This window comes from Aureococcus anophagefferens, assembly GCF_000186865.1.
Source record: "Aureococcus anophagefferens unplaced genomic scaffold AURANscaffold_16, whole genome shotgun sequence".
Classification (NCBI taxonomy): domain Eukaryota; class Pelagophyceae; order Pelagomonadales; family Pelagomonadaceae; genus Aureococcus; species Aureococcus anophagefferens.
In genome coordinates, this window is record NW_008705576.1 from 219,670 (window position 1) to 246,145 (window position 26,476).

Below are 26,476 nucleotides of genomic sequence, written 5' to 3' on the forward strand. Positions count from 1 at the left end.
TGAGATGGGGCTGCTGAGCAGCCCTGATTCCCAACAGGAGAGGGTTACTCTATACTGTCTTAAAGTGGAATAGAAAGAGAGAAAGGGAAGGAAATTGGGAAAAGGAAATTGGGAAAAGGAGGAAGGACCCCTATACTAAAGTGGGGACCTCAGTCTCATGAAGATATGAGACTGCAAGGTAGGGAGAAAAGGGAGAATAAGCACAGTGGGGCAGATACAGGAGAATCTTCCTCCTGAGGGTGATCTCCGCCGAGATACTCAAAGCGTCGTCAGCTGGCGATTGGTCATCGGTCGAAGCGGAAATAAACTCGGGCGCCTTCAGCGTGAACGACCAGATGGAAGTTGGTTACAGCGACAACGGGGAGACGCTCCTTTGTTACAGCCTGAAAGTTCTTGACAACGGGGAGACGCCCCTCGCGTTCGTGCGCAAGCTCCTCGAGTTCGGCGCGGACCCGAACATATCGAGACAGGATGGTTCTGTGCCTCTGCATTTCGCGTCTCACCCGGACCAAGCCGCGCTTCTCCTCGCGTACGGCGCCGAAGTAGACCCTCGAGACTCGCAAGGCCAGACACCACTATTGTGGCGCACGGAGTTGGCAAAAGATCTTCATTTTAATGATAGAGAAATTGATCGCTTACCTGATTTAGTCAGAACACTTTTGCGACACGGTGCCGATTACGACGCCCAAGACAGTCGCGGTATCGATGTGCATGAATTGGCACAGAGAGGAGCCGGGTGGAAACGCCAACAACTCCGCGAACGCAGCCACGGCCTCAGCTACAGCGCAGGCTTGAATGAATACTTCATGGACCAGGTGGACTGTTTCGAGGACGTCCGCGATCTCATCGAGGCCCTGCGCGCGGCCGGATCCTGGAAACGGCTGTGCCGGGAGCCCTTCGTGCAGCTCCAGTCGCTGCGCTACCTCTGCCTCGCGGAGCGCGCATTTCCGCCGCCGGCCCTCGCCCGCTGCTTTGGCTTGATGACCTATGAAGCGGGGCCGCGGACCCGCGGGCAACGCAAAGCGAGCGGCGCCGCGCGCGCGCCGCTCCCGGACGACGTCTTCAAGCTCGTCCTGTCGTTCGGCGTCGACCCACCGGCCATCACCCGCAATCGAGGGTGCGAGGCGTGCCGTTAGTACAAGCCGAGCGCCCAGTAAGCTTACAGCCGCGCCCCGAGGCTCCGGTCGTTCGTGAACTTCTCGTTGAAGATGGCGCCGTACTTCGACTGGCTCGCGGACCGCGTGATCTGGCTCAGCTCCCCGAGCGTCGGCCGCTCGTCGCTGAAGACCTTGAGCCGCTCCTGGGTCCCGTCGGGCTTGTCGAGCCAGACCTCCCAGGGGTTGGGCCACGCGCGATAGACGAAGCCCTTGGACACGGGCTTCAAGTAGTAGACCTCCTCGACGTCCGCGAGCGGCCCGCCGAGCTGGTACTTTTCCGAGAGCTGCGAGTTGAGGAAGACGACGGGCGCGCCGGCGGCCGCGCCGATGTCGTAGCCGCGCGTCCACGACGCCGTCACGCCCGGCGCGACGACGATGACGGCGTCGCCCGACTGGACGTCGACGTCCGGCGACTCGAGCGGCTTGACGACGAAGTTCTTCGGCAGCTTCGCGCAACCGGACGTGTCGACGCGGCCCTCGGCCAGCAGGACCCAGATCTTCCGCTTGGACCCGAAGGCCGGGGCGACGCGCCGCGCCCACTCGACGTTCGCGTAGGACACGGGGTCCCGCTTCACGAGCATGTAGTTCTTGTCGAAGCGGCGCACGTTCTTCCGCGCGGCCTCGTCGTCGACGTACGCGCTCGGCCCGTCGCTCAGGCCCAGATTCCGCGCGACCTCGATCTGGAAGCGCTCGTTCAAGGGCGTGCCGAACTTGGCCTCCTCCAAATTCGGCACGGGCTGCGTCCGCACCTCCATGAACTGCAGGCCGCTCCGGAGCCCGGCGCCGACGCCGGCCCGCATGGCGCCCGCCATGTCGTCGCCGAACCACGACTCGTAGATCTTGGGAAACGAGGGCGCGCCGAGCAACCCGTCGAGCGGCAGCGCGCGCGACGCGGCCATCGCCGCGGCGGCCGCCGCGGCCGCACCGGCCGCGAGGGCCGGGTCCGCGAGGAGCAGCGCGTCCGTGACGCCCATGGCGGCGCCGTCGACGCCCATGGCGTCGAGGCCCGCGACCAGCGCGTCCATGACGCCGTCGAGGGCGCCGTCCCAGGCGTCGGCCAGCCCGAGCTCGTCGTTGTTGCGGGTGATCAGTTTTTTTTGGCGGACGGCGGTGCGCGTCGGCGCGACCAGTGCGGTGGCAGTGGCTACGAGCGTGGCAATCGCTGAGAGGCGGCGCATTGCTACGACTCGTGCAGCCGGACGAGGATGGCTCTCCCTGGCTGCGGATCTGCTGCCGCAAGATCGGCGGCGGCCACGCGCGGGAGTTGAGGTCTGCACCGCCGCCCCGGTGCCCATCTCAATCAAAGCGGCTACGGTTCTGTGAAAGCCGGGAATAAATAATCGACGATGAGCTGCCCACGCAGCGGCAGCCCGGCTTGACGCGTCGACGATGATGGCGGTCCTGGTCCTCGCGTCGCTGGTCGCGACGGCCGCCGCCGTCGAGGTGACGTGCCTCACGACCCAGACGGAGATCGACTTCGTCTCCGCGACGCTCATGTACAACAACCTCGGCGGCATGGGCCCCAACTTCGACGAGCCGGCCATGCTGCGCTACGCCGGCGTGGGCACGAAGGACGGCGACCGCGTGGACCTCACGGTCACGGCGGTGACGGCCTACGTCCCCACGAACACCGCGAGCAACGGCCTCAACGGCGCGTTCGGCCAGATCAACATGAACGTGAACCAGGCCGCGACCTTCGAGTTCGCCTTCGTCAACGCCGACGCCGGCGACGCGGCCATGAGCGTCGACCCCTTCTACTTCTCCTTCTTCGACCTCGACGGGTCGAAGAAGGTCACGGAGTACTGGTGCTGGGACGACGAGCCGGGGCTGCTGGAGCTGTCCTACGAGGACTCGGCGGACATCTCCGCGTACGCCCAGGCGACGTCCTGCGCGGGCGGCGCAGGGTCGTCGACGGTCTTCGTCGGCGAGGAGATGGGCTTCGGCTGCGACAATCCCACGGATCCGACGAATCTGTACACGATCGACTGCGATACCGTCGAGAGCGACGGGGCCTGCTACTCCGAGTGCCAGAACAGCAACAAGGCGCGCTACTTCCCCATCGACCAGGCCCAGCGGTCCGTCACCGCGACCTACCTCGACGGGCGCGAGTCCTTCCGGTTCACGGCGTCCGCGTACCTCGACGCGAACCCGACGGCGCAGTTCACGAGCGGCCGGAACCTCGTTTTCGCGGGCACCAGCGTGCAACTCAAATCTTCAACACAACTTCAATGTGCGCGTATTCGAAAGTTTTAACACAAGCACTTCCGCTGTGCTTCGAGAACTCGATGAGAGCAATCGATCCGTCCCAAAATCAGCCGAATCGACTTCGATGTGACTGAGGAAGAGAATTTCAAAGTTTGGTCGGGACGTCCCGAACCAGTGGTTGAATTCGGCACAGGCGGGCACGTCGTCGATCATCGAGACGGAGTGCTGCACCATGGCCGTCGCCGACGGCGACCCGTCGACGAGCGGCGGCGCGTGCGGCGGCGATGCGGCGGCGCGCGGTCACGAAGCAGCGGCAGCCGCGGCCGCTCGACACGGGCATGGAGACCTGGGCGCTCGCCGACGCGGGCGACGACGACTGGAAGCCCGACGACGACTTCGAGATCGCGCGCATCGACTTCGACGAGGCCAAGGCCGGCGACGGCGACGACGACGCGGACCTCGACGGGATCCTCCTCTCGGAATCGGACCCGACGCTGGCCCTCGCGCCCGCGCGGAGCGAGAAGCTCTACCCGCCCATGATGGCGGCGTCCCTCACCCTCTCGGGCTCGCCCGACGACTACCACCCCGAGCACCCGTCCGACTACTCGGCCATGAACATCCTCGACGTCAACGAGGAGCCCGCGGAGGGCGACGGCGTTCCGTCGCCGACAACCACCCCCAAAATTCGGCGTTTCGTCGCCGACAACGACTCCCAAAATTCGCAGTCCAATTGACTAACTACCCCAAGGACGGAACGGTGGTCTTAGGGGGGACTTGTGTGGTGGGGTTTTGGACGCGGCTAGGCGACGCGGCGCTGGTGCAGGGGGGAAATCCTACTCGCGGGGGGCGACCTGGCTCAGGCTCATCGACAAGAGCGCCTCGAGCTCGTCATTGCTCATGGAATTGATCTCCTGGTGGTCCTGCGGCGTGAGGATCGCGAGCGGATCGCTCATCCACTTCCGCGCGCGCGCGCCCTCGACGGCTTCGAAGAGGGCCTTCCAGTGCGCGACGTGCTCGGCGACGCGGTCTTCGCTGTAGTCGTAGCGGTAAGCGGACTCGATCGCGTCCAGCGTCGGCAGCTCGCCGTCGAAGATCTTCGGGACCGTGAGCAGGCGCTCGTCCGAATCCTCCGGTTCCAGCCCGGCCATCACGCAGCCCATCATGCCCGCGAGCGCGTTGACCGGCAGCCCCGAGTCCTGATGCGGCAGCCCAATGGTGACCTTGACTTTCGGCTTTGACAGCACTGCCGAGGCGAGCTCGGTCGTGAACGGTTCGCCCTCCGGCAGCGAGGCGCGCCACGCGAGGACCGGGTGCTCCATGTTCGGCTCGCCATTGGCGAGGATGTACGGCACGTCCATCTTGGATTCTTCGTCCACACCCGCCGTTAGCGGAGGGGCCTCGAGCTGATCCGCCATCGTGACTTCGATCCGCCTTTCAGCTTTGTTGCAGGGCAACATTGGCAAAGTCGCCGCCCGCGACCTCGCAATGGAGCTTGACGGCGCCCATCTGAGAAGCGCATCCTAGACGCGCGAAAACCCATCGCTGCCATGCCCTCCGCCATCGAGCTGCGCGTCGGTTCCGTCGACGCCGCCGCGCGCGCCTTCGCGCTCGGCTACGACACGGTGTGCCTCGACGTGAGGACGACGGCGAGCCGCCTCGCCACGACGACGCCGGTCGCCCTCGACCGCGCGCAGTCCTTCGCCGCCCCCGCGGGCACGCGGCGCCTGCGGCTCCTGCACCGCGTCACCGTGGGCCTCGACGCGCCGCGATTGGAGATCCCGAAAGCCGCGGCCCAGCGCTTCGACGTCGTCGCCGTCGAGCCGCTCACGGACGCCGCGTTCCTCTTCGCCTGCAGGACCGCGGACTGCGACGTCATCGCCGTCGACGCGAGCCGCAAGGCGCCCTTCGCCCTGCCGCGCGCGGCCGTCGCGGCCGCGCGGGCGCGGGGCGTCGCGTTCGAGGTGTCGTACGCGGCCGCCGTCTCCCGCCCGCGGACGCTGCGGCACCTCGCGGCGACGGCCGCGCGCCTCGACGCGGCGGCGGGCGGCGCGCGCGGCGCCCTGGCGTTCTCCAGCGGCGCCGCGGCGGCCTGGCAGGTCCGCGCGCCGGCGGACGTCGCCGCGATCGCGGCCATGGTCGGCGTGCGGCACGGCGACGCCGCCACGGCCGCGGGCGCCGCGGCCCTCGACCGCGCGGCGGCGCGCGCGGCCGACCGCAACGCCGACGACCTCTGGGTCGACGCCGCGGAGCTCGACGTCCACCTCGCGGCGCTCGGGGAGCGGCCCGGGCCGCGGAAGCGGGCCAAGCGGCGTAAATCATCGTAAGCGCAGGGCGCACGCAGCTTCGGTATGGTTCCCGCAAGAAGTGCGCTTGGCCCACAAGTCGTGAACTTCAACATCGCGCGAGGCAGTTATATATCGACGCTCTAACTTTTTCGGCCAGGGCAGCACTTTGGCCGATGGCTGTTCCGTCCCCGTTTGCCACGGCGGTTGCGAAAAAACGAATGTGGAGCCTCCCGCTCCTCCTCGGGCTGGCGGGCGCGCAGCGGCGGCTCGCGGAGGACCACCAGTGCGCCTCCGTGGCCTTCGCGCCGCACACCATCGTCGACACGGCGGACAACGCGGCGTCCGTCTTCGCCGTCGACGTCGACGGCGACGGCGACCTGGACGTCCTGTCGGCGTCGTCGAGCGACGACACCGTGGCCTGGTACGACGACGACGGCGCCGTGTCCTTCACGACGCGGATCGTCTCGCGCCTCGTCAACTACGCGCGGTCGGTCTACGCGACGGACGTCGACGGCGACGGCGACGTCGACGTCGTCGCCGTCGCCTACTCCGACGACGCCGTCTTCCTCTTCGAGAACGACGGGGCCCAGTCCTTCCGCAACCACACGGTCGACGACGCCGCCGACGGCCCGCTCAACTGCTACGCGACGGACGTCGACGGCGACGGCGCCGTCGACGTGCTCGCGGCGTCGCGCAACGACGACACCGTCGCGTGGTACGCCAACGACGGCGCCCTCACCTTCGCCAAGGCCGTCATCAGCGCCACGCCGGACCAGGCCGCCGCCGTCTTCGCGATCGACGTCGACGGCGACGGCGACGTCGACGCGCTGTCGGCGTCGCGGAACGACAACACGGTCGCGTGGTACGAGAACGACGGGGCCCAGTCCTTCTCCAAGCGCATCATCACCTTCGCCGCGGGCTACGCCAACGCCGTCGTCGCGCTCGACGTCGACGGCGACGGCGACGTCGACGCGGTCTCGGCGCAGCGGTCCGTGTCCGTCGTCGCGTGGCACGAGAACGACGGGTCGCAGTCCTGGACGACCCTCAAAGTCGACGTCGAGGCGAGCGGCGCCTTCGCCGTCTACGCCATCGACCTCGACGGCGACGGCGACGTCGACGTCGTCGCCGCGTCCGCGCTCGACGACACCGTCGCGTGGCACGAGAACGACGGCGCGCAGTCCTTCACGAAGCGCGTCATCACGACGCTCACGGACGCCGGGTCCTACCAGTTCGCGGTCCACGCCGCGGACTTGGACGACGAGGGCGACGTCGACGTGCTGTCCGCGTCGGGCGACGACGACGCCGTGCGCTGGTTCGAGAACGACTGCCCGACGTTCGCGCCGACGGCGTCGCCCGCCCCCTCCACCCCGCCGACGCCCGAGCCCTCGGGCGCGCCCACGAGCGCGCCGACGCACGACGACTGCCCCGCGGGCACCTTCTCCGACGACCCGCGGGGGCCGGGCTGCGCGGCCTGCCCGTCGGGCCGCTTCCAGAACGCGACGGGGCGAACGTCCTGCGACGTCTGCGCGGTCAACACCTACGCCGCGGGCGGCGCGACGTTCTGCGCCGCGTGCGACCCGGGCAAGCAGAGCGGCCTCGGATCGGCGGAGTGCTCCTGGTGCTCCACGGGGCAGTACCAGACGCTCGGCGACGACGACGAGAAGGTCTGCGTCGACTGCGCGAACGGCACCTACTCGCCCGTGGGGCTCACGTGCCTCGACTGCGGGCCGGGCCTCTACTCCGACGACCGGGTCAACTGCGTCTACTGCGCCACGGGCACCTACTCCGACGGGTCCCGGAATTCGGGCTGCGAGACGTGCCCCGCGGGCGCGTTCGCCGTCTCCGGGTCGACGGAATGCCTCGACTGCCCCGCGGGGCGCTACCAGGACGCGCCCGGCTCGGAGTGGTGCACGTCCGCGCCCCCCGGGTCCTACGCGCCCGAGGACGGCGCCTCGGAGGCCACGCCCTGCCCGCCGGGGTCCTTCTCCGGCTCGGGCGCGACGGCGTGCGAGCCGTGCGGCGCGTCCGAGTACGCGAACCACTCGGGCATGACGGCCTGCTACCTCTGCCCCGCGCCCCTCACGGCGTCCGGGTCCGGCGGCGCGACCTACTGCGACGCCTGCGAGGCGGGCTTCTACTGGGACACGCCCTACTGGGACACGACGGGCGCCGCGGCGCTCCGCGCGTCGTACGACCCCGACGACCCCGACGCGTTCGCGGGCGCCCAGTGCAGCGACTGCTGCGTCGAGTGCCCCGACGACGGCGCCAGGTGCTACGCCGCCGGCGTCACGTTGGAAACGTTGCCGCTGAAGCGGGACTACTGGCGCGCGTCGCTCTACACCGACGAGCTCTACGAGTGCGCGGTGACCGACGCGTGCAAAGGCGGGTCGGGCAACGACACGGACCGCGGCGAGAGCAGCGAGCGCTACTGCCGGCGGGGCCACGAGGACGTGCTCTGCGCCGTCTGCGCCGAGGACTACATGTTCGACACGGTCAAGGGCCGCTGCGTCGAGTGCGCTTCCCCGGCCTGGGACATCTCCGTGTCCCCGGGCCGCCTCGTGTCGCTGTGCCTCTTTTTGTTCCTCTTCATGGCCGTGGTCACGTGGTACGTGCGGAAGCGGGGCTGCTCCGCGCGGTCCCTGATGGAGCTGCGGCAGGTGTCGAAGACGACGAGCCGCCACAAGCAGCAGGCGTTCGAGGACGACGACGACGGCACGGGCGCGTTCATCACCAAGTACCTCACGAAGATCAAGATCCTGATCGGCCTCTACCAGATCATCGGCTCGACGCAGTGGACGCTGCCCCAGGTCCCCTTCCCGGACATTTTGGACGCGCCGTTCAACGTCTCGCGCTTCTTCGTGCTCGACGTCATGTCCGCGCCTGTGTGGATTCCAAATCTTCAACCCGACTTCAATGTGCGCGCATTCGTATTCTTCGACACAAGCTCTTCTTCTATGCTTCGAGAACTCGACGAGAGCAATCGATTCGTCCAAAAATCAGTCGAATCGACGTCGGTTTGACCGAGCTAGAGAGCTCTGAAGTTTGGTGGGGACCCCCCAAACCAGTGATTGATTGCCACACAGGTCCGCGCTCCCGCTGGACTGCTTCCGCCGCGTCAACTTCTTCGAGAGTCTGGTCTTCACGACGCTGGCCCCCTTCGCGCTCTCCGCGCTCGCCATGGCCTGGTTCTTCAAGCGCGAGTACTTCGGGGACGACGCGGACGTCCGCCACGCCGCGACGTCGTCGAAGAACTACTGCCTGCTCTTCATCTCCTTCTGCGTGTTGCCGGCCTGCGCGTCCAAGGTCTTCCAGTACTTTGGCTGCATGTCCTACGACCTCGGCGACTGGGCGCCCCGGGGCGACGGCTGGGCGCGGCAGCGCGACGATCTGCGGATTTTGGTAGCGGACCCGACGGTCGACTGCGACGGCGCGCGCTACGGCCACTGGCTCGTCTACGTGCTGCTCATGGTCGCCATCTACCCGCTGGGCACGCCCCTCTTCTACTTTTTCATCCTCTGGTCCAAGCGGAAGGACCTCAATCCGAAGTTCGAGGACCTCAACGCGACCGAAAAACAGCACAGCGGCCTCCGCGGGTCCATGAAGGCCCGCGAGGCGCACCCCTTCAACGACTTCTACGACGACGACCACGAGGTGCGGGCGACGCCGCCGCCGAGCGACGACGACGATGGTGAGGAGCCCGCGGAGCCCGCGCCGGACGAGCCCGCGGAGCCCGCGGCCGACGAGCCCGCGGAGCTCGCGGCGGACGACCTCTCGGCCGGTTCCGACGAGCCCGAGGCGCGGCTCCACCCGGAGGGCGAGCTGAGCCTCTTCCTCGACGCCGTCGTCCAGCGCCCGCCGCCGCCGCCGGAGGCCGGCGGGTCGGCCGCCGACCCTCCGGCCTCTCCGTCGGCGCTCCGCGCCGCGGGCGCCCTCGCCCGCGCGGACGTCGTGCTCCGGTCGCACGGCGCGGGCGCGCCCGCGAGCTGCGACTCGTCCGTCGAGGGCGTGGACGCGCCGCCGCGGCGCGACGACGGGCGCCCCGTCGCGGCCATCGACGTCCGCGCCGCGCTCGCCGCGCTGGGCCACGCGGCGTCGCCGCGCGCCGCCGCGGAGTCGCGGTCCCTCGCGCGCGCGCGCGCGGCCGCCGGCGAGCCCGGCGGCGGCGCCGCGGGTTTTCAGCTCTGCGGCGCGGACGTCGACTTCGACGACGGCGGCGCGCCCGTCGACTGCGGGCTCGCCGGGCGCGGCGGCGCGCCGCCGTCGCCCGACGCGGGCGGCGCGCCGGCCGCCGCGGACGCGCCGCGGCGCGGGTCCGCGCGCCGCGGGTCGCTCGAGCAGCAGCAGCGCGCGTCGCTCATCGGCCACGCCGAGGAGCAGTTCCTCCAGGCCCAGATCCAGGCGGCCATGCTCGAGCACCGCGAGAAGTCGTCCAAGGCCATCGCGTCCGTGTCGTTCCTCGTCGAGGAGTACGAGCCGCGGTGCTACCTCTTCTCGGTCTTCGAGACCGTGCGGCGCATCGTGCTCACGGGCGGGCTGACCATCTTCTCCGACGGGGGGGCGCTGCAGATCGCCATGGGGCTGCTGGTGACGATGATCTCGCACCGGGTCTACTCCATCTACGAGCCCTACATCGAGGACGACGACGACACGCTGTCCGAGGTCGCGCAGACGCAGCTCGTGCTCGTCTTCTTCGGGAGCCTGCTCCTCTACGTCGGCGAGCACACGGAGGACGAGGCGTCCTACGCCACGGACCTCTTCGGCGTCATCCTCATGATGATCATGTGCTCGGGCCTCCTCGTGGCCTGCTACTACATCGCCGTGGACGCGTTCGGCCAGGAGGTCATCGAGCGGCGCAGCCGGCGCTACCAGGCGCGCATGGCGACCATGGCGCGCGACCTCTCCCACCTCCGCATCCGCGCCATGTCGCGGTGATCCCCCTGCCCCACCTCCGCTTTCTAAGCTGCGCTTCTACGAAGTCTTCTACGACCTCACGTGACGACCTCGTACTTTCCTCTCCGAGAGAGTCTGGAAATCGACGTTTGCACTTGCAGGAAAGCGAGGTTGACGCCGCGCGCCGCGGCCGTGGCATATGAAATGCCCTGCTTCCGCTTGCTGAAGTAGGCACGTCGACACGACTGGCCGAGCTGCGATTGCGACGCACCCTTCCGCAATCATGGCGAGCGGCCCGCTCGACGTCGCCTGCAGCATGTTCGACACGTTCTGCGAGGACTCGGACGAAGTGGCCCTGCTCTACGACCTCGACCTGCGCTACGTCGCCATCAACCGCGCGGGCCTCGCGGCCCTGGGCCTGGAGCGGAGCGCCGTGCTCGGCAAGACGAACCGCGAGCTGCTCGGCGACGAGGGCGAAGCGATGGAGGAGAAGCTGCGGTCCGTCGCGGCGCGCGGCGCCGCGCAGACCTGGGCGCACGTCGTAAACGGCGAGGCCTACGAGACGACCTACGCGCCCGTCGTCGGCGCCGGAGGCGTCGTCGGCGTCGCCGGGCGCTGCCACCGCACGGCCGAGGCCGCGGCCGAGGCCCGGGCGCGGGCCGAGAGCCTCGCGCGCGAGCACGCGCGCGCGACGAATCTGATCTCCATGCTCGAGTCGAACCCGCGCGTGCTCACCTGGGTCCTGGACCCCCGCGGCGAGCTCGTCGAGTACGTGAGCGCGCCGGCCTGCAAAGCCATCCTCGGCGTCGACGCCGCGACGCTCCTGGGCACCGCGCAGGCGGCGCTGCTCCACCCGGACGACGCCGAGGTCGTCCGCGACGCGCTCCGGCGCGCCGAGGCGCCGCGGCGGCGGCTGACCTACCGGCGGCGCGTCCCCGACGGGTCCTACGCGACCGTGGCCCTGGCGCCGGGCGCCTGGCACCGCGACGGGTCCGGGCGGCTCTACGTGCAGGAGAGCTCCGTGTCGCAGCTGTTGAACGAGGAGAGCATCGCGTTCAAGCAGATGTACATCACGCGCACGGCCCACGACCTCAAGACGCCCATCACGTCCTTCCGCCTCGCGCTGGACCAGCTCGACCGCCTCCTCGACAAGTCGACGTCGACGGACGAGTCCGCGCCCGCGTGGAAATCGACCGGCGAGCCGGGACGTCCCGACCAAACTTTGCAAGTCTCTCGCTCGGTCACATCGACGTCGATTCGGCTGATTTTTGGACGCGTCGATCGCTCTCGTCGAGTTCTCGAAGCACGGCGAAAGAGTCTGGTCCAAACCGTTCGATGACGCGCAGAATTGAAGTCGTGTCGAAGAGTTGGAATCCGCGCAGGCTCGCGCTCGTCGAGCAGGCGCGGCACGCGACGGAGTTCATGCAGATCATCGTGCGCCAGGCCATCGACGTCGGCAAGCTCCAGGCGGGCCAGTCCATCTCGCCGACGCGGGGCACCGTGGACCTCGACGGGCTTTTGACGAAGTGCGACTGGCTTTTGGCCGGCTACCCGAAGGCGTGCTCCGTGTCGCTCGGCCGCGACGAGGCGAGGGTGAGCCGCTACGTCGTCAGCGACGGCGAGTGGCTCTGGGAGATCCTCATGAACTTCCTCACGAACGCGTGCAAGTACACGGCCTCCGGCGGCATCGACCTCAGGATCACGACGGTGACGCGGCGCACCTCGTCGCCCGATTTGAGAAATTCGGATGCGGCGGGCGCCGCGGAGAAGACCATGCTCCGCGTCGAGTGCGCCGACTCGGGCATCGGCGTGCCGCCGGCGAAGCGCCACGGCCTCTTCCGGCCCTTCGGGACGCTCCAAGCGAAGACGCTCCACGGCACGGGCATCGGCCTCTTCAACGTGCAGCAGAAGTGCCTGGCGCTCATGGGCAAGGTCGGCATGAGCGACCGCAACGACGGCGAAAAGGGGTCCCTCTTCTGGGCCGAGGTGCCCTACGAGCCCGACGACGGCCCGACGCCCGACGACGCCGCGTCGCTCCAGTCGCCCGACGCGCCGACCATCAACCACAGCCCGGCGCTCGACCGGCCCTACGGCGCGCCGCGGGTCTTCAAAGACCGCACGGCGCTCCTCGTCGACGACACGGGCACGATCCTCTCGCTCATGGTCCACATCTTCCAGCGGAAGCGGTTCACGGCTGTGTGGAATTCAACCACTGGTTTGGGTGGTCCTGACCAAACTTCAGAATTCTCTAGCTCGATCACATCGAAGTCGATTCGGCTGATTTTTGGACGAATCGATTGCTCTCGTCGATTTCTCGAAGCACAGCCGAAGAGCTTGCGTCGAACCTGTCGCATACGCGCACATTGAAGTCGGGTTGAAGATTTGAATTCCACACAGGTTCACGGTGATGACGGCGTCGAACGGCGCGGACGCGCTCGAGAAGCTCACGCGCAACGCCTTCGACATCTGCCTCATGGACGTGCAGATGCCGACCATGGACGGCCTCGAGTGCACGCGGCGGCTCCGGGCCTGGGAGGCCGGCAAAGCGACCAGTGTGGATTCCAACCGCTGGTTTGGGGGGTCCCCACCAAACTTCAGAACTCTCTAGCTCGGTCACATCGAAGTCGATTCGGCTGATTTTTGGACGAATCGATTGCTCTCGTCGAGTTCTCGAAGCACAGCGAAAGGGTCTGGTCCAAATAGTTCGATGACGCGCACATTGAAGTCGGGTTGGATATTTGGAATCCACACAGGCGGCGACCGGCCGCGGCAGCTCGTCGTCGGCCTCTCCGCGAACGCGGAGCCCCAGGACCGCTTCGCCGCCGAGGAGGCGGGCATGGACGACTTCCTCGGCAAGCCCATCCGCCTCGTGACGTTGGAAGAGCTGCTCCTGCGCCACCTCGACCCCGCGCCGCGCGACGAGGACGACGCGGACTCGCCCGGGCGCAAGCGGCCGCGCCTCGCGGACGACGCGCTCAAGCCGTCGCTGCCGGAGGCGTAAACATCGGAGGGGAAGACGGGGTCGTCTGTGCTGGAGTTCGAGGTCGACGTCGGTGGAGGCCTCCGCGGAGGCCGAGGCGTAGGCCGTCGCGATCCGGAAGGGCGTGCTCTCGAGGCATTCGAGTTCGACGGCCTCTCCCCATCCTCTCCGATTTGGCAGACGCGCGCGCTCGTGCGAGGCCGGCGGGTTGCGCCGACGCCCGCGCCGACGCCCGCGCCGACGCCGGTTCCGGGCGACCCGTCCGCCGCGCCCGTCTTCGCGCCGACGCTCCGGCCGCCTGCGCCGCCGACGACGAACCCCCGTGTGTGCGACCCGTCGACCCGAGGCCGACCACCGCCGCCGGACCCAAAAAACATGATCGGCCGCCTCGCCCGGGGGGGGGACTACGCCCCGCCGCTCGACGACGACGCCCCGTCGCCCTGGCGGCGGCTCGGCGTCGCCGCGGGCCTCGCGGTCCTGGCGACGGCCGCGGTCGCGCGCGTCGCCGCCGCGAACCCGCGCGCCGCGTTCGTGACGACGCGGACGACGGAGTCCATCCACGTCTTCTACGAGTCCAAAATCGTCGAGGGCCCCACCACACTCCTGGCGCTCATCGCGCCGTTTTTGCCCGAGGGCGCGTCGTTCAAAGGCGTACCCTACGACTCGCTCGACGGCCTCGTCGCCGCGGCGCCCTACGCGCCCGGGGACGTGGTCATTTTTTCCATCCGCAGCGGCGTGCAGACGCGCGACGTGCCCGGCAGCGAGACTCGCGTCGACGGCGCCTGCGCGTACACGTTCGCGGCCGGCGACGCGCTGTTGCTGGCGCCCGCGGTCATGACGTTGCTCGAGCAGCCGACGCCGCTGACGCTCATCGACGAGGGCGACTGGGGCTGCAAGATGGCCCTGCCGGAGACGATGCACAACGTCATGCGGTCGTCCTACGGAACGAACGGCGTCATGGACCACGCGGCGCTGTTCCCCTTCGGAGCGGAGTACGACCCCTTCGACGAATTTTTGGCCGCCACAAAAAGCCAGACGCCGGTCCTCGAGCGGCCCTTCGCCTTCGGCATCCAGGAGCACATCACGTACCGCAAGCCGTCGCGCGTCGAACTCTACCGCGTCTTCGAGGAGCGGCACGTCGAGGTCAGCGACGCCGTGCGGGGCATGCCCTACGTCTTCGAGCTCTTCAACCGCCACTGGCTCCGGAACGAGACCGAGGCGACGGCGCCGGCCCGCGGCGGCTACGAGGTCGACTATCTGGGCATGCTCGCGAGTAGCGTTTTTGCCCTCTGCCCGGCGGGCGACGCGTACGTGTCGGGCTGCGTGACCGAAGCGCTGGAGATGGGCGCGATCCCCGTCATGGAGAACCCCGCGGACTTCAAGGGCTGCGCGCATCCGGCCCAGTTCTACGAGGACTTGCAGTTGAACGTCACGGTGAGGAACTGGCACGAGCTGCCGGCGCTCCTGGCGTTCCACTTCGACCGCGACGACGCCGGCGCGCACCTCGCGGCGCTCCACGGCGCGATCATGGACTGGAACGACGCCTGGAAGCGCCGCGTCGCCGGGTCCATCTACGACTTCCGCACGCGGGCGACGACGGGGCAAATCCCGACGAACGACTGCGCGCGCGTCGGCCTCACGGCGGAACAAGAGGCCGCGCAGGACGCGGCGTTCGAAGCGTACTACGCCCAGGAGCACTGGTTCGACAACTACCACGACGGCGTCTGGGAGGTCGGCGCCTGGTGCTCCAAGTTCCTCCAGTACTCGGAGCACACGGAGCTCTCGGAGGGCGGCTGCTTCGCCGACGCGTGCGCGCCGGCGGCGGCCGCGGCGTTCGTCTGCGGCGGCGACGCGCCGGATTTATTGGCGATCCCCGGGGCGAGCGTCGCCGCGGCCGTCGTCTCCGGCTGGGACTGGGCGAACTACGCCACGGTCGCCGTGCTCGCCGCCGTCGCGCTCGGCGCGGTCGTCCTCGTCGCGGTCCGGAGGCGCACGGCGGCGCGCCTCGCCGCCTACGCGCGCCTCGCCTACGACGGCCTGTCCCCGAGGGCCGGCGAGGCGCACCAGGTCTTCGCCTCGCTGAAGACCTTTGGGTTCGAGGCCGGGTTGATGTCGGCGACGATCGGGAACCTGATCGGCCTCACGTTCATGAACGCGTACGTCATGAGGCGCGCGCCCCTCGCGGCGTCGCTCACGGCCGTGCAGATGGCCTGCACCTCCGTCTTCGCGACGCTCTCCAACGCCTACCGCGGGCGCCCCTTCTTCGGCGGCATTTCCTTCGGCTTCTGGGTCTGCCGCGTCGTTCCGCTCGCCGCCTTGTTCGCGGTCTACCTCTTCACGTCGAACCTCGTCTACTCCTACCTCGGCGTGGGCTTCATCCAGATGCTCAAGCCGGCGAACGGCATCATGCTCTTCGCGCTGACCCTGAGCATCGGCCTCGAGGGGCGGCCGGACGCGACGAAGGTCCTCAACGTCTTCGTGATCTCGGGCGCGGTCGTCGGCACGGCCTTGGCCAAGGAGGGCAGCGACCCCGGCGCCGTCAACGGCTTCGGCATCACGGTCATGGCCATCTCGACGGTCGCGGCGACGCTCTACCAGACGGGCATCCAGCTGCTGATGCAGCACCGGGACCACGGCCTCGATGCCGTGTCGTTGCTGGCGGTCATGGCGCCGACGACGACGGTCATCCTCGCCGTCTACGCGGCGCTGACGGAGTGGACCCGCGGCGACTTCCTGGCGCTCGTGCTCGACGTGCCGCCGGGGTACATCGCGCTGGACCTGGTCCTGAGCGTCGCGCTCGACGTGAACAAGAATTTGGTGATTGGATTGCTCTCCGCGGTGTCCTACTGCCTCGTGGGCTACTCGAAGGACATCCTCATCGTCGCCTTCACGGCGGCCGCGGGCTCGGAGCACGTCTCCGACGCGCAGTGGGTCGCCTACGCGCTGCTCGTGCTGGGGCAGACGGCGTGGACGGCGGAGAAGCTCGCCGCGCGGCTCGACGCGGACGCCGTCGAGACGGCGATCGCAGGCAAGCTCGCGCGCGAGGGCGCGTACGCGTCGCGCGACCCGTCCGCCCACCCGTCCCTGCGGACCCACGGCGGACCGCCGGCGAAGCCCGAGGGCAACCCGCTCCTCGGGCGCGACGGTAAGTTCTAGCGGTGGTGGGAGCCCGGCACGTCTCGGGGGCGACCACTGATGGCGCGAAAGCGGCCATGTTCAGCACCCTTCTAGGGCGTCGACGAGTTTAGTAGAACCCCCCTCGAGGCGCGTAGAAGCCCGCGACGATCGTCGCCACGTCGACGGGGAGCGCGGTCTCGAAGCATTTGGTGAGAACGGAGACGTGGATGCCCAGCTGGCGGCGCGCGTATTCGTCGAAACCTCCGGCCTTCTTGACGGCGTCCACGAGCGCCCAGGCGGACGCGTTGCCGGGTGAGCGATGGACTTGAACAGTATGTGAATTTCTTCCATACAGTTTAATAGACGTGTTGATGACGGCCCCGGCACGAAGAAATTCTAGAAGCATCCATCGATGTCCTTTGGTGAGAGCCCAGGTGAATGGAGACTGGTCATATGCGTTAATCCGCGAGTGAACGTCGGCACCCGCCGCGACGAGAGCTAGGATGATCGCGCGTTTGTTCGCCATTGGGCTGTGACTCCTCTCAAACTGAAATACAGCAACTAACAACGGTGTGCGACTGTCAGTGCTCGTGGCGTCTACATGCGCTCCCGCCGATAGGAGAATGGTGACCGCCTCACGGTGAGCGTATAGAGCAGCGTTTTGTAGCGACGTTCTCCCATAATTGGGTCGAATAAAATTCGGGTTGGCACCTGCGGCCAGCGCACGTCGAAGGTCCCGAACGTCCCCTCGAATAGCGGCGTTGAACAAAATCATATCGGCGCTCATATTTGCATGTGCGCGCCCTTGGCTGTGGCAACATTTGGCGCAATCGCTGATCTTCCCGCACACTCCGACTCCTCCCGAGCTGCTCGCGTCGACCGCCAAACGCAACTCCGGAGGGGCCTCACTACTACGCAACCCCGCTCCTCGGCGCGACCAAAAACCGAGCCAACGCCCCGCTTACGCCTCCCGGGGCCGCGAGAGCGCGGACATGTCCGGCAGGCTCGACGTGAGCATGTCCGGGCGGCGCTCCGCCGCGGCGCCGTCGTTCTCGTCGTTGGGCGGCGGCTCCGTGACGACGCCCGAGATGAGGCGCGGCACGGGCTTGCAGCCAATGACGCCCTTGATGGTCGGGCCCGGCACGGGCTCCGCGAGGCGGTACGCGTGCGCGACGTACCAGCCGTACATCTCGTCGGGCTTGTCGTCGGGCCCGAGCTCCGACTTGTCGCGGGGCTTCCAGTCGAAGGGCGACGTCGCGGGGATGCGGTGCAGGTGCTCGTGGCCTCGCCAGTCGCCGACGCCGGCGTACTTGACCGCGCGCGCCGCGAAGCGGACGAGGCCCGTGATGCGGTGCTTGCGCATGTGCTCGGGCACGCGCTTGCCGACGTCCTTGCCCGGCGTCTCGATGAGCCAGAGCCACTCGTCGGCGTAGGACCGCACGTCGTAGCGCCGCGCCTCGATCTTCTTCACGCCGTCGAGGATGAGCCCCGCCCAGGGCCGCTGGATGTTGATGCCCCGGAGGGGCTTCATGAGCTGGTGGCCCGCGCGCCACTTGGCGGCGAAGTCCGGCGGCGCGACGTCGCAGGCGTAGGCGGCGACGACGTCCGCGGGCTGCCGCGCGACGACGTGGTCGACGACGTACTTGCCGAGCGCCTTCAGCTCGCCCGAGTGGTGGTTCGTGAGCTTCTGCAGCTTGGCGCTCTTCTCCTCCTTCGCCGGCCGGTCGCCCCGGGGCTTCTTGCGCTCGGCGACGTCGCCGGCGTCGTCGAAGGCCGGGCGCCAGGGCGGCAGCGCGGCGACGAAGCGGCGGACCTTGGCGAGCGCGCGGTCCTTGTAGGTCCCCGTCCGCGGCGGTTCCGGCGCGCGCGGCGCGGCCGCGAACTCGGGGTCGGCCTTCCAGTCGTCCTCGTCGCGCTCGAAGGACACGGGCTCGTCCCACCAGCCCGCGTCGCGGTCGCGGCCGTAGACGAAGGGCTCGCCGCTCTCCGGGTGGCGCGACAAAACGCACCGGTAATAGCCGCCCGCCGCGGACCCGGCCGCGTCCTCGGCCCAGCGGATGAGCAGCCGGTCGCCGTCCTTCGGCGCGACGCGGCGCTTCTCCTTGCGCCGCTTCTTCGGCGGGAGGGGCTCCGCCTCCTCGGCCGCGGCGGCGCCGTTCGCCGCGCGCTTGCTCTTGGCCTCGCGGCGCCTCGCGCCCGCGTCGACCTTGGCCTCGGACTTGACGCGCGCCGCGGCGGCGCGGGCCTTCTTGCCCGTGAGCTTGCGCAGCGTGAGCGCGCCGTTTTCCCGGGCCTCGCCCGCGACGACGTACGCGCAGAACCGGTTCTTGCCCCGGCCGTCGACGGTTCCGTCGGGCCTCAGGTGGAGCTGCAGCTGGTCGCTCACGGCGGGCTGGTCCTCCGTGGAGAAGGACCCGCGCAGGTGCACGACGCGCACGCCGCGCTCGTCGCCGTCCTGCACGTTCTTGTACCGGAGCGTGCCCGCCTCGGCGCCGCCGTCGGTGAAGGCCCAGGTGCCCGTGAGCTCGTCGGCGCTGAGCTTGGCGCGCATGACGCAGATCAGGTCCTCGTCGTCGAAGACCTCCTCGGCGGCCGTGCCCATGCTGCTCGTGCTCAGGCGCGGCGACCGCCGCCCGGGGCGCCCGTCGGTTGAGCACGAAGTTTGATTGCTCGACAGCGTCTCCATCGACGTCCGTTCGAGGCTGAACTTTGATTGTGGCAACGCCGCCAACGGTCGCTAAAGCGACAACCTAAAAGCTGGCGTCCAAGCCGCTGGGGTCTTAGAAAGAGCGAAGCCAGTTACGCGACCCACGAGCGCCTAGGCGAACATCTTCGAGGCCATCTTCTTGGCCTTGGCCTTCTGGCGCGCGAGCTGCGCGTCGACGCGCTTCGCGAGCGCGAGCGCGGCCTTGTCCTCCGGGTTCTGCTTGAGCACGGCGTTGAGGTCCTTCTTCGCCTCGTCGAACTTGGACGTCTTCTCGAAGGCCGCCGCGCGGCGGTAGAGGGCCTTGGGGTGCGCCGGCTCCAGCTTGAGCGCCTCCTCCGCGGATTTCAGCGCCTGGTCGACGTTGTCGAGCTTCGTCCAGCAGAGGGCCATGTTCACGTGGAGGTCGACCTTGATCTTCGTCGTCTGCGCCGTCTGCTCGGGGTTGAGGTCGCGGAACTTCGCCGCGTGGCCGAGCGCGTCCTTGTAGCGCTTCGCCGCGTGCGTGATGTTGCCGTCCTTGAAGAGCTCCGTGCCCTCCTTCTTGTTCTTCTCCACGAGGCGGAAGCGGTCGCCGAACTTGAGCTTGCGCGTGTCCGCGTGCAGGCGGTCCTCGCGCGCCTCGTCGTCGTCGTCGTCGTTCGCGGCGGCCGCGGCGGCCTCGGCCTCGAGCTGCTTCTCCATGTCGAGCCGCTCCTTTTCGATCGTCTCGAAGTAGGCCGGCACCATGTCCTGGGCCTTGGCGGACATCTCGTCCAATTTCGCCTGCATGACCTCGGCCGTGGCGGCGTAGGCCTCGTCGCTCCAGAGCCACTCCTCCGCGTCGTCGAGGAGCGCGCCGAAGTCGGACGACTTCTCCTCGAAGAGCTTGTAGTGCTTGCCGTTCTTCGCGGACCGGAGCTCGAGGATCTTCGTCTCGAGCGCGTTGCGCTTGTCGGCGACGGCCTTGACGCCGTCGTCGCGCGCGACCATGGCGTCCTCCGCGGTCCGCAGGGCCGCCAGCGCGGCGGCGTCGTCGGCCTCGGGCGCGACGAAGGGCGTCAAGGCCGCCTTCGTCGCGGCCCGCGCCTCCTCGACGGCCGACAGCGCGGCGCACTCGGCGACGGCGGCCTGCAGCGCCTTCTCGCCCAACGCGTTGACGCGCACCTGCACGACGGAGTCCTCGGCCTTCGGGGGCGGCGTCGCCTCCTGCTTCTCCTCGCCCTCCGGCGGCGGCGGCGGCGCCTCGGGCGCGGCCTTGCGCTCCTCCTCGAGCTTCGCCTTCGCGTCGGCGAGGTCCGCGTCGACCTGCGACTTGCGCGTCTTCGCCGCGACGAGGTCCTTGCGCGCCTTGTCCAGAGCCTCGTCCGCGTCCGCGCGCTTCTTGACGCACAGCGCCGCGCCGTGCGCGAGCGTCGCGTCGTCTAATTTGGCCCCGAAGACCTCGACCCCGAAGACCTCCTTGGCGACCTCCTGGGCGACGGCGACGCGGGACCCGCCGCCCACGAGCTCGACGGCGTCGACCTTGTCGACGGCGGCGTTCGCGAGCGCCTTCTCGAGCAGGCCCTTGAACGATTCAAGGACGGACGCGCAGGTCTCGCGGAGCTCGTCGCGCGAGAACTCGAGGGGCACGTCGCGCTCGTCGCCCATGTTCTCCGCGGTCGTCTTCGCCGTCTCCATCGTGCTCAACAACTTGCGGAGCCGCTCCGCGGCGCCGAGCAGCCGGCCGCCGCGTTTCGATCCCGGCGCAGGTTTCTCGACGTCGCCGGGCAGCTTGGCCGATAACGCGTCGAAGACGAGGGCGTCCATGGCCGCCGTGCCGCAGGTTTTGTCCTGGGCCGCCGCGCCGCCGAGGATGGCCGCGGCGACGGCGCCCGCCTCGCTCTTCGCGAATTTGTAGACGGAGCAGTGCGCGCCGAGGCGCCCGACGTCGACGACGGCGACGACCTTGGCCTCGCCGGCCTCGAGCAGGGACGCGTGCTTGACCTCGTAGACGGCCGCGAGGCAGGCGTCGGCCCGGACGAGGTCCACGCCCGCGAACGACGGCGGCAAGCCGGCCGTCGCGCCGTTGCGGAGCGCGGCGCGTTGTTCCGCGTCCCAGCACGTGGGCACGGCGAAGGCGCCGCGCAGGTCCGCGGCGCCCTCGCGGCACGACGGCCCCAGCGACGCCGCGGCCAGCGACCCGCAGCGCCGCAGCAGCGCGCAGCACAGCGCGTCGTCTCCGAAAGACGTCGTCTCCTCGCCCGCGTAGCCGCTGACCGTGAACGCCGCCTCGCCGGCGCCGGGCCGGTGCGCGTCCAGGGCGCCGTTGCCGCTGAGGCGCTCGCCGATGCGCGCCGTGTTCTTCGCGTTCGTCGACAGCTGGGCCACGGCGGCCTCGCCGACGTAGCGCTCCATGCCGCTGAAGCCCACGAGCGAACTCGAGCTGTGGCCGCCGAGCTCGTTGCGCACGATGACGCCGCTGTCGTCGACGACCATCGTCGACTCGCCGCCGACATCGAAGCCCACGACCTTGCCCATGGTGGCTGGCGCTTCGTCGACGAAGTCGAAGCCGGCGAGTTGGCGGTCGATTTTGGACACGGGTGACGGGGTCAAGTTGCAGCACCATCGACAAGGAGCACCCCCCGCGGGCTGCCAATAATATCAGCCACGGTGTCGGAACGCGCGCCGCAGCATGGCAAGTTGCAGCACCATCGACAAGGAGCACCCCCCGCGGGCTGCCAATAATATCAGCCACGGTGTCGGAACGCGCGCCGCAGCATGGAAACGGCGGCTGCCAATAGTTCCTAATCAGCCGAGCGTGCCGCCGTGCCGTCGGAGCGTGCCGGCCGTGCCGTCGGAACGCGCCGCGGCATGGAGACGGCGGATCGCGGCATCCGCACGGTGGAGATCAACCGCATCGTCACGGAGGACCCGCGGCCGAAAGCGCTCGCCAGCGTGACGAATGCTCTCCACAGCGAAAGTACGTTGTCCGCGAGCGCGGCGAACGCCGTGGCACCGGCGCTGCCCCAGGACGACCTGGCGCCGGCCGCCGCGCGGCTCTTCCTCCGGCTGAAGCGATGCATCTTCCGCGGCGTCGCCGCCGCGTTCCTGGCCGTCGTCGCCGTCGTCGTCTTCGCGCGGGACCCGCGCGTCGGCGCACCGACGGACGCGCCGGAGTCGCCGCGGAACGAGCCGCCCGCGCCGGCGCGCGCGCCGCCGCCGCCGGCCGCGCCGCCGCCGCCGCGGCGGCGCCGCGGCGCCGCGGCGGCCTGGAACTTCTCGCCCGCCGTCGGCGCCGGCGCGCGGCTCGTCGCCGCCGAGGTCGAGGACCTCGTCGCCGACGCGCGCGCGGCGTACGAGGGCCTCGCGCGGACCGCGGCGGGCGTCCACGAGCGGAGTTACTGGAACGAGCACACCTTCGCGGCGTTCCACCGCGCCTACGACGGCGACCTGGCGACGATCCGCTCCATGGTCTGGGCGTGCCTGCGCGTGCGCGAATTCGCCGGCGCGGACGCGGCGCGCGCGGCGCTCCTCGACCGCGCGGCGGCCGAATTCGGCGGAGACCTCGACGACGCGCTCTGGCGCGACGCGCGCGCGGACGCGGTCATGCCCATCGCGTCGTCGCGGCCGCCGGCGACGAAGACGGACCGCGTCACCGTGTTCTGGGTCATCGCCTACGGCGGCGGCGCGCTCGCGCGCGGCGAGGACCTCCCGCTGGGGCCGGACGAGTTCGCGGCGCACCAGGTCCGGCTCTTCGAGTTCCGGGCGCTGGCGCTGGAGCGCTACGCGCTCGCGACGGGCGACCTGGGGTCCTTCGCGGCGGTCCACGACCTGCGCGTCGACGGCGGGCTGCTGCGGCTCTGGCGGAAGGCCGGAGGCGCGTACCGCGAGTTCACGGCCGCGGCGACGCCCTACCTCAAGGACCTCCACCCGCCGATGACGCGCCGGGTCTACGTCGCCAACGCGCCGAGCGGCTTCGGGCTGATCTGGTCCGTCATCAAGATGGGCATCTCGAAGCGCCAGGTCGAGAAGGTGGTGGTGTTGTCCGGCGACTTCCAGCCGAGCGACGTCGCCGAGCTCGACGTCCGCGAGGTCGCGCGGCTCCTCGTGTAAAACGGTTACGGCCGCTGCGCGTCGACGTCGCCGCCCCGGAGCCCCGGCCGGTCGATCTTGAAGCGCGACAGGTCGAACGGGTGGTCCAGGCCGAGCGCGAGCGCGGCCGCGGCCGCGCCGATGGCCGGCCCCATCTTGAAGGCGTGGCCCGAGCCGCCGCCGGCGAGGACGACGTTCGGGAAGCCCGGGACCGCGTCGATGACGTAGTCCAGGTCCGGCGTCGACGTGTAGAGGCAGTGGTCGTTGAGGAACGGCGCGGGGTCCAGGTGCGGGAAGAACGCCTCGACGAACCGCTTGTTGGCGTCGACGATGGCCGCGCCTACCACAAGCGATCGTTTCCCCGGTCGAAAACTCTCGAAGAGGACGCCGGGCCGCGCTGCGGTTCGCCGCGGCGGCTTCCCGCTCCGGCGTCGAGCCGTTGCCGTTGACGGCGCGGGGCCGGTCCTCGGAGCCGTCGACGGCGAGCTCGAAGCCCACGTGGTGCGCGGACACCTTGACGCCCGGCACGTCGACGATGGGCAGGCCGTAGTACCCGTAGGGGCCCAGGCCGTTGTCGACGTCCGAGATGAACACGGGCATGGCCGCGTAGCCGTGGGGCACCGCGTCCGCGTCCCGCGGGGCAAAATAAGACACGGTCTCCGCGGTGATCTCCGTCGGGATGTCGAGGCCGAACCACTCCCGGGACCGCGCCGTGAGCCACGCGCCGGGCGCGACGACGACGGCGCCGGCGCGGAAGACGCGGCCGTCCCGCGTCGTCACGGCGGCGCCGCCGTCCGTCGACGCGACGGTCGCGACGGGCGTCCAGGGCGACAAGCGCACGCCCAGCGTCGCCGCGTAGCGCCAGGCGCTCTTGACCGCGGGGCTCGCGAAGAGCACGCCGAAGTTGGGCTGAAAGAGCGCGAGCGTGTCGCGGTCCGCGGGCCGGAACTGCGGGAACCGGCGCTCCAGGTCGTCCGCGCCGAGCGTCTCGTGCGCCAGGCCCTTTTTCGTGTAGAGCGCCGCGAGGGACTCGCGGCTGCCGTGGCTGTCGTAGTTCGCGCCGGTGTCGCCGCCGTAGAGGCTCACGCCGCCCGTCTCCGCGAGCACGCCGCCGGCGAAGCCGTCGAGCGCGCGCCAGTCCACCAAGCTCACATTCATCATGTCCACGTAGAGCTCCTCCTGGTAGGCGAAGCGGTAGATGCGGCCGTCGCCGTGGCTGCTGCCGTGGCGGTGGCCGGCGTCGTACTGCTCCAGGAGGCAGACGTGGCTGCTGTGGCGCTTCGCGGCGATGGCGCTCCAGACGCCCATGACGCCGCCGCCGACGACGATGACGTCGTATTTTTTCGAAGCGTTGCAGAGCTTCGGTCTTTTCCATTGCCAGGCGACGCCGGCGATGGCTGCGACGGCGGCGCCGAGGCGCAGGACGGTCGCGATCATCGCAACACGAATTGCCACAGCGATTCTTGAAGTTTTGATCCTCGTGTTGCACCAGAGAGCTCAGCTTGCATTCGACGGCGCCTCACGACGGCCTGCGGCGCTCCCCCACGAGCCCCCCGCGCACCACCAGCCTCCTCTCCGGCCCTCCCGCGCCCGGGCCCCAGCGCCCGCCCCCGAAACCTCGCGCGCGGCGCCCCCGACGGCGGCGCCGCGCCCGGCGGCTCCCAGCGCGCTGAATATGGCCGACCCCCCCTCCGCGCCCCTGCGCGTCGAGGCGACGTCCTCCGACGAGGCCGACGAGGCCGTGTCGTCGACGGACGACGAGGAGATGCCCGCCCTCGGCGACCTCGACGACCCCGGGTTCCTCGAGGACCTCTTCCTCCGGCGCCGCTTCTCCGCGCCCGGGCCGCCGCGCGCGCGGCTCTACCCCGAGGCCCGGCCCTGGACGCGCCCGCCGGCCCTCGCGCGCGCCGCCGACGAGGACCCCGCGGCGCGGCCGCGGCCCCGGTGGCGCGGGAGCCGCCGCTGGCACGCGGGGGGCAAGCCGTCGATCTTCGCGGCGCGGCGCGACGCCGCGGGCCCCGACGCGCCCTTCTGCTACGGCGACGACGCGCCGCACCGCGGCGCCGAGGCGGCCGGCGAGGCGACGCGCATCCAGTGGTGGTTCCGCGAGCTGCGGTTCCGGGCCGCGGACGCGTCGTACCGCGCCGAGGTCGACGCCGTCGCGTTGCTCGCCAAGGCCGTGCGGCTCCCGCCGGACGTCGCCTGGGGCATCGCGGCCTTCGCCGTGGCGGACCGCCCGCGGGCGCTGGCCGTGCACCTCCACGACGACTCCGCCGTCTTGTCCTTCGCGGCGGACGTGCCGCTGCACCGCCGCCGCGAGTACGCCGCGCGCTGCGCGCGGTCCGCGCTGCCCGTGCTCCGCCGCGGCGGCCGCGCGGCGCTGGAGGTGCTGAACACGCTCGAGGCCACGGCGCCGCCGCCGCCGCCGCCGCGGCCCCGGCCGCGCCGCCGAGAGCGCGCGGCCTCGCTCTACCGCCTCGAGGCGCGGCGCCGGCAGCGCGACGACGTCGCCCGGCGCGACGGCGCCCGCGGGGATGACCTCGCCGCCGACGACGACGATGCGGTGGCCGGGCCGTACACCACGCCGTATCGCTTCCGCGGCGCGTCGTACCCGGCCCCGGACTCGGCGGCCGTCGACCCGGAGCGCGCCGAGGCGGCGGTCCCGGAGGGGACGCACGCGGCGGCGGAGGCGGCGGGAGAGGCGACGCAACGGCTGCAGTACGCGCGCCCGCGGATGTTCGTCCAGGTCGCCTCCGAGGAGCTCGCGGAATTCCGCGCCGCCCAGGAGGCCTAGCACTCCCGCCCCGCGCCAGAACCCCCTCTCCATACTAATGTCCCATGTGATTACCTTCCGCTCCTCTAGACGCGGCCGTAGGGCACGTGGTCGCTCGGTGTCCGATGTGATTACCTTCCGCTCCTCTAGACGCGGCCGTAGGGCACGTGGTCGCTCGGTCCGACGCTCTTCTTCTCGATTTTGCGGCCGACGACGACGCCCGCGTAGGCGCTCAGCGCGAGGGCGACGAGGGCGACGGGCGCCGCGAGCCAGGTCAGGTCCACGACGGCCGTCGCGGGCTCCGCGCCGGGC

At 69.9% G+C, this 26,476-nt stretch overlaps 4 protein-coding genes across 4 annotated transcripts; 2 read left to right on the top strand and 2 right to left on the bottom strand.

Annotated features, from left to right (window-relative positions):
* Window positions 1–1,159: 1,159 nt before the first annotated feature.
* On the bottom strand, window positions 1,160–2,182 carry AURANDRAFT_65647 (hypothetical protein; the record flags this gene model as incomplete). Its single annotated transcript, XM_009040768.1, has 1 exon — window positions 1,160–2,182. One exon carries the CDS (start codon window positions 2,180–2,182, stop codon window positions 1,160–1,162), a length of 1,023 nt encoding a protein of 340 aa, XP_009039016.1.
* A 5,027-nt stretch (window positions 2,183–7,209) lies between these two features.
* Window positions 7,210–7,695, top strand: AURANDRAFT_6880 (hypothetical protein; the record flags this gene model as incomplete). Its single annotated transcript, XM_009040612.1, has 1 exon — window positions 7,210–7,695. A coding segment is annotated over one exon (486 nt), but the record flags the coding sequence as incomplete, so codon positions are not given.
* Window positions 7,696–12,944: 5,249 nt separating this feature from the next.
* AURANDRAFT_29387 (hypothetical protein) lies at window positions 12,945–13,538 on the top strand (the record flags this gene model as incomplete). Its single annotated transcript, XM_009040613.1, has 2 exons — window positions 12,945–13,091; window positions 13,311–13,538. The coding sequence occupies 2 exons, from the start codon at window positions 12,945–12,947 to the stop codon at window positions 13,536–13,538; spliced, it is 375 nt and encodes a 124-aa protein (XP_009038861.1).
* A 5,917-nt stretch (window positions 13,539–19,455) lies between these two features.
* AURANDRAFT_7672 (hypothetical protein) lies at window positions 19,456–19,914 on the bottom strand (the record flags this gene model as incomplete). Its single annotated transcript, XM_009040767.1, has 1 exon — window positions 19,456–19,914. A coding segment is annotated over one exon (459 nt), but the record flags the coding sequence as incomplete, so codon positions are not given.
* Window positions 19,915–26,476: the final 6,562 nt, after the last annotated feature.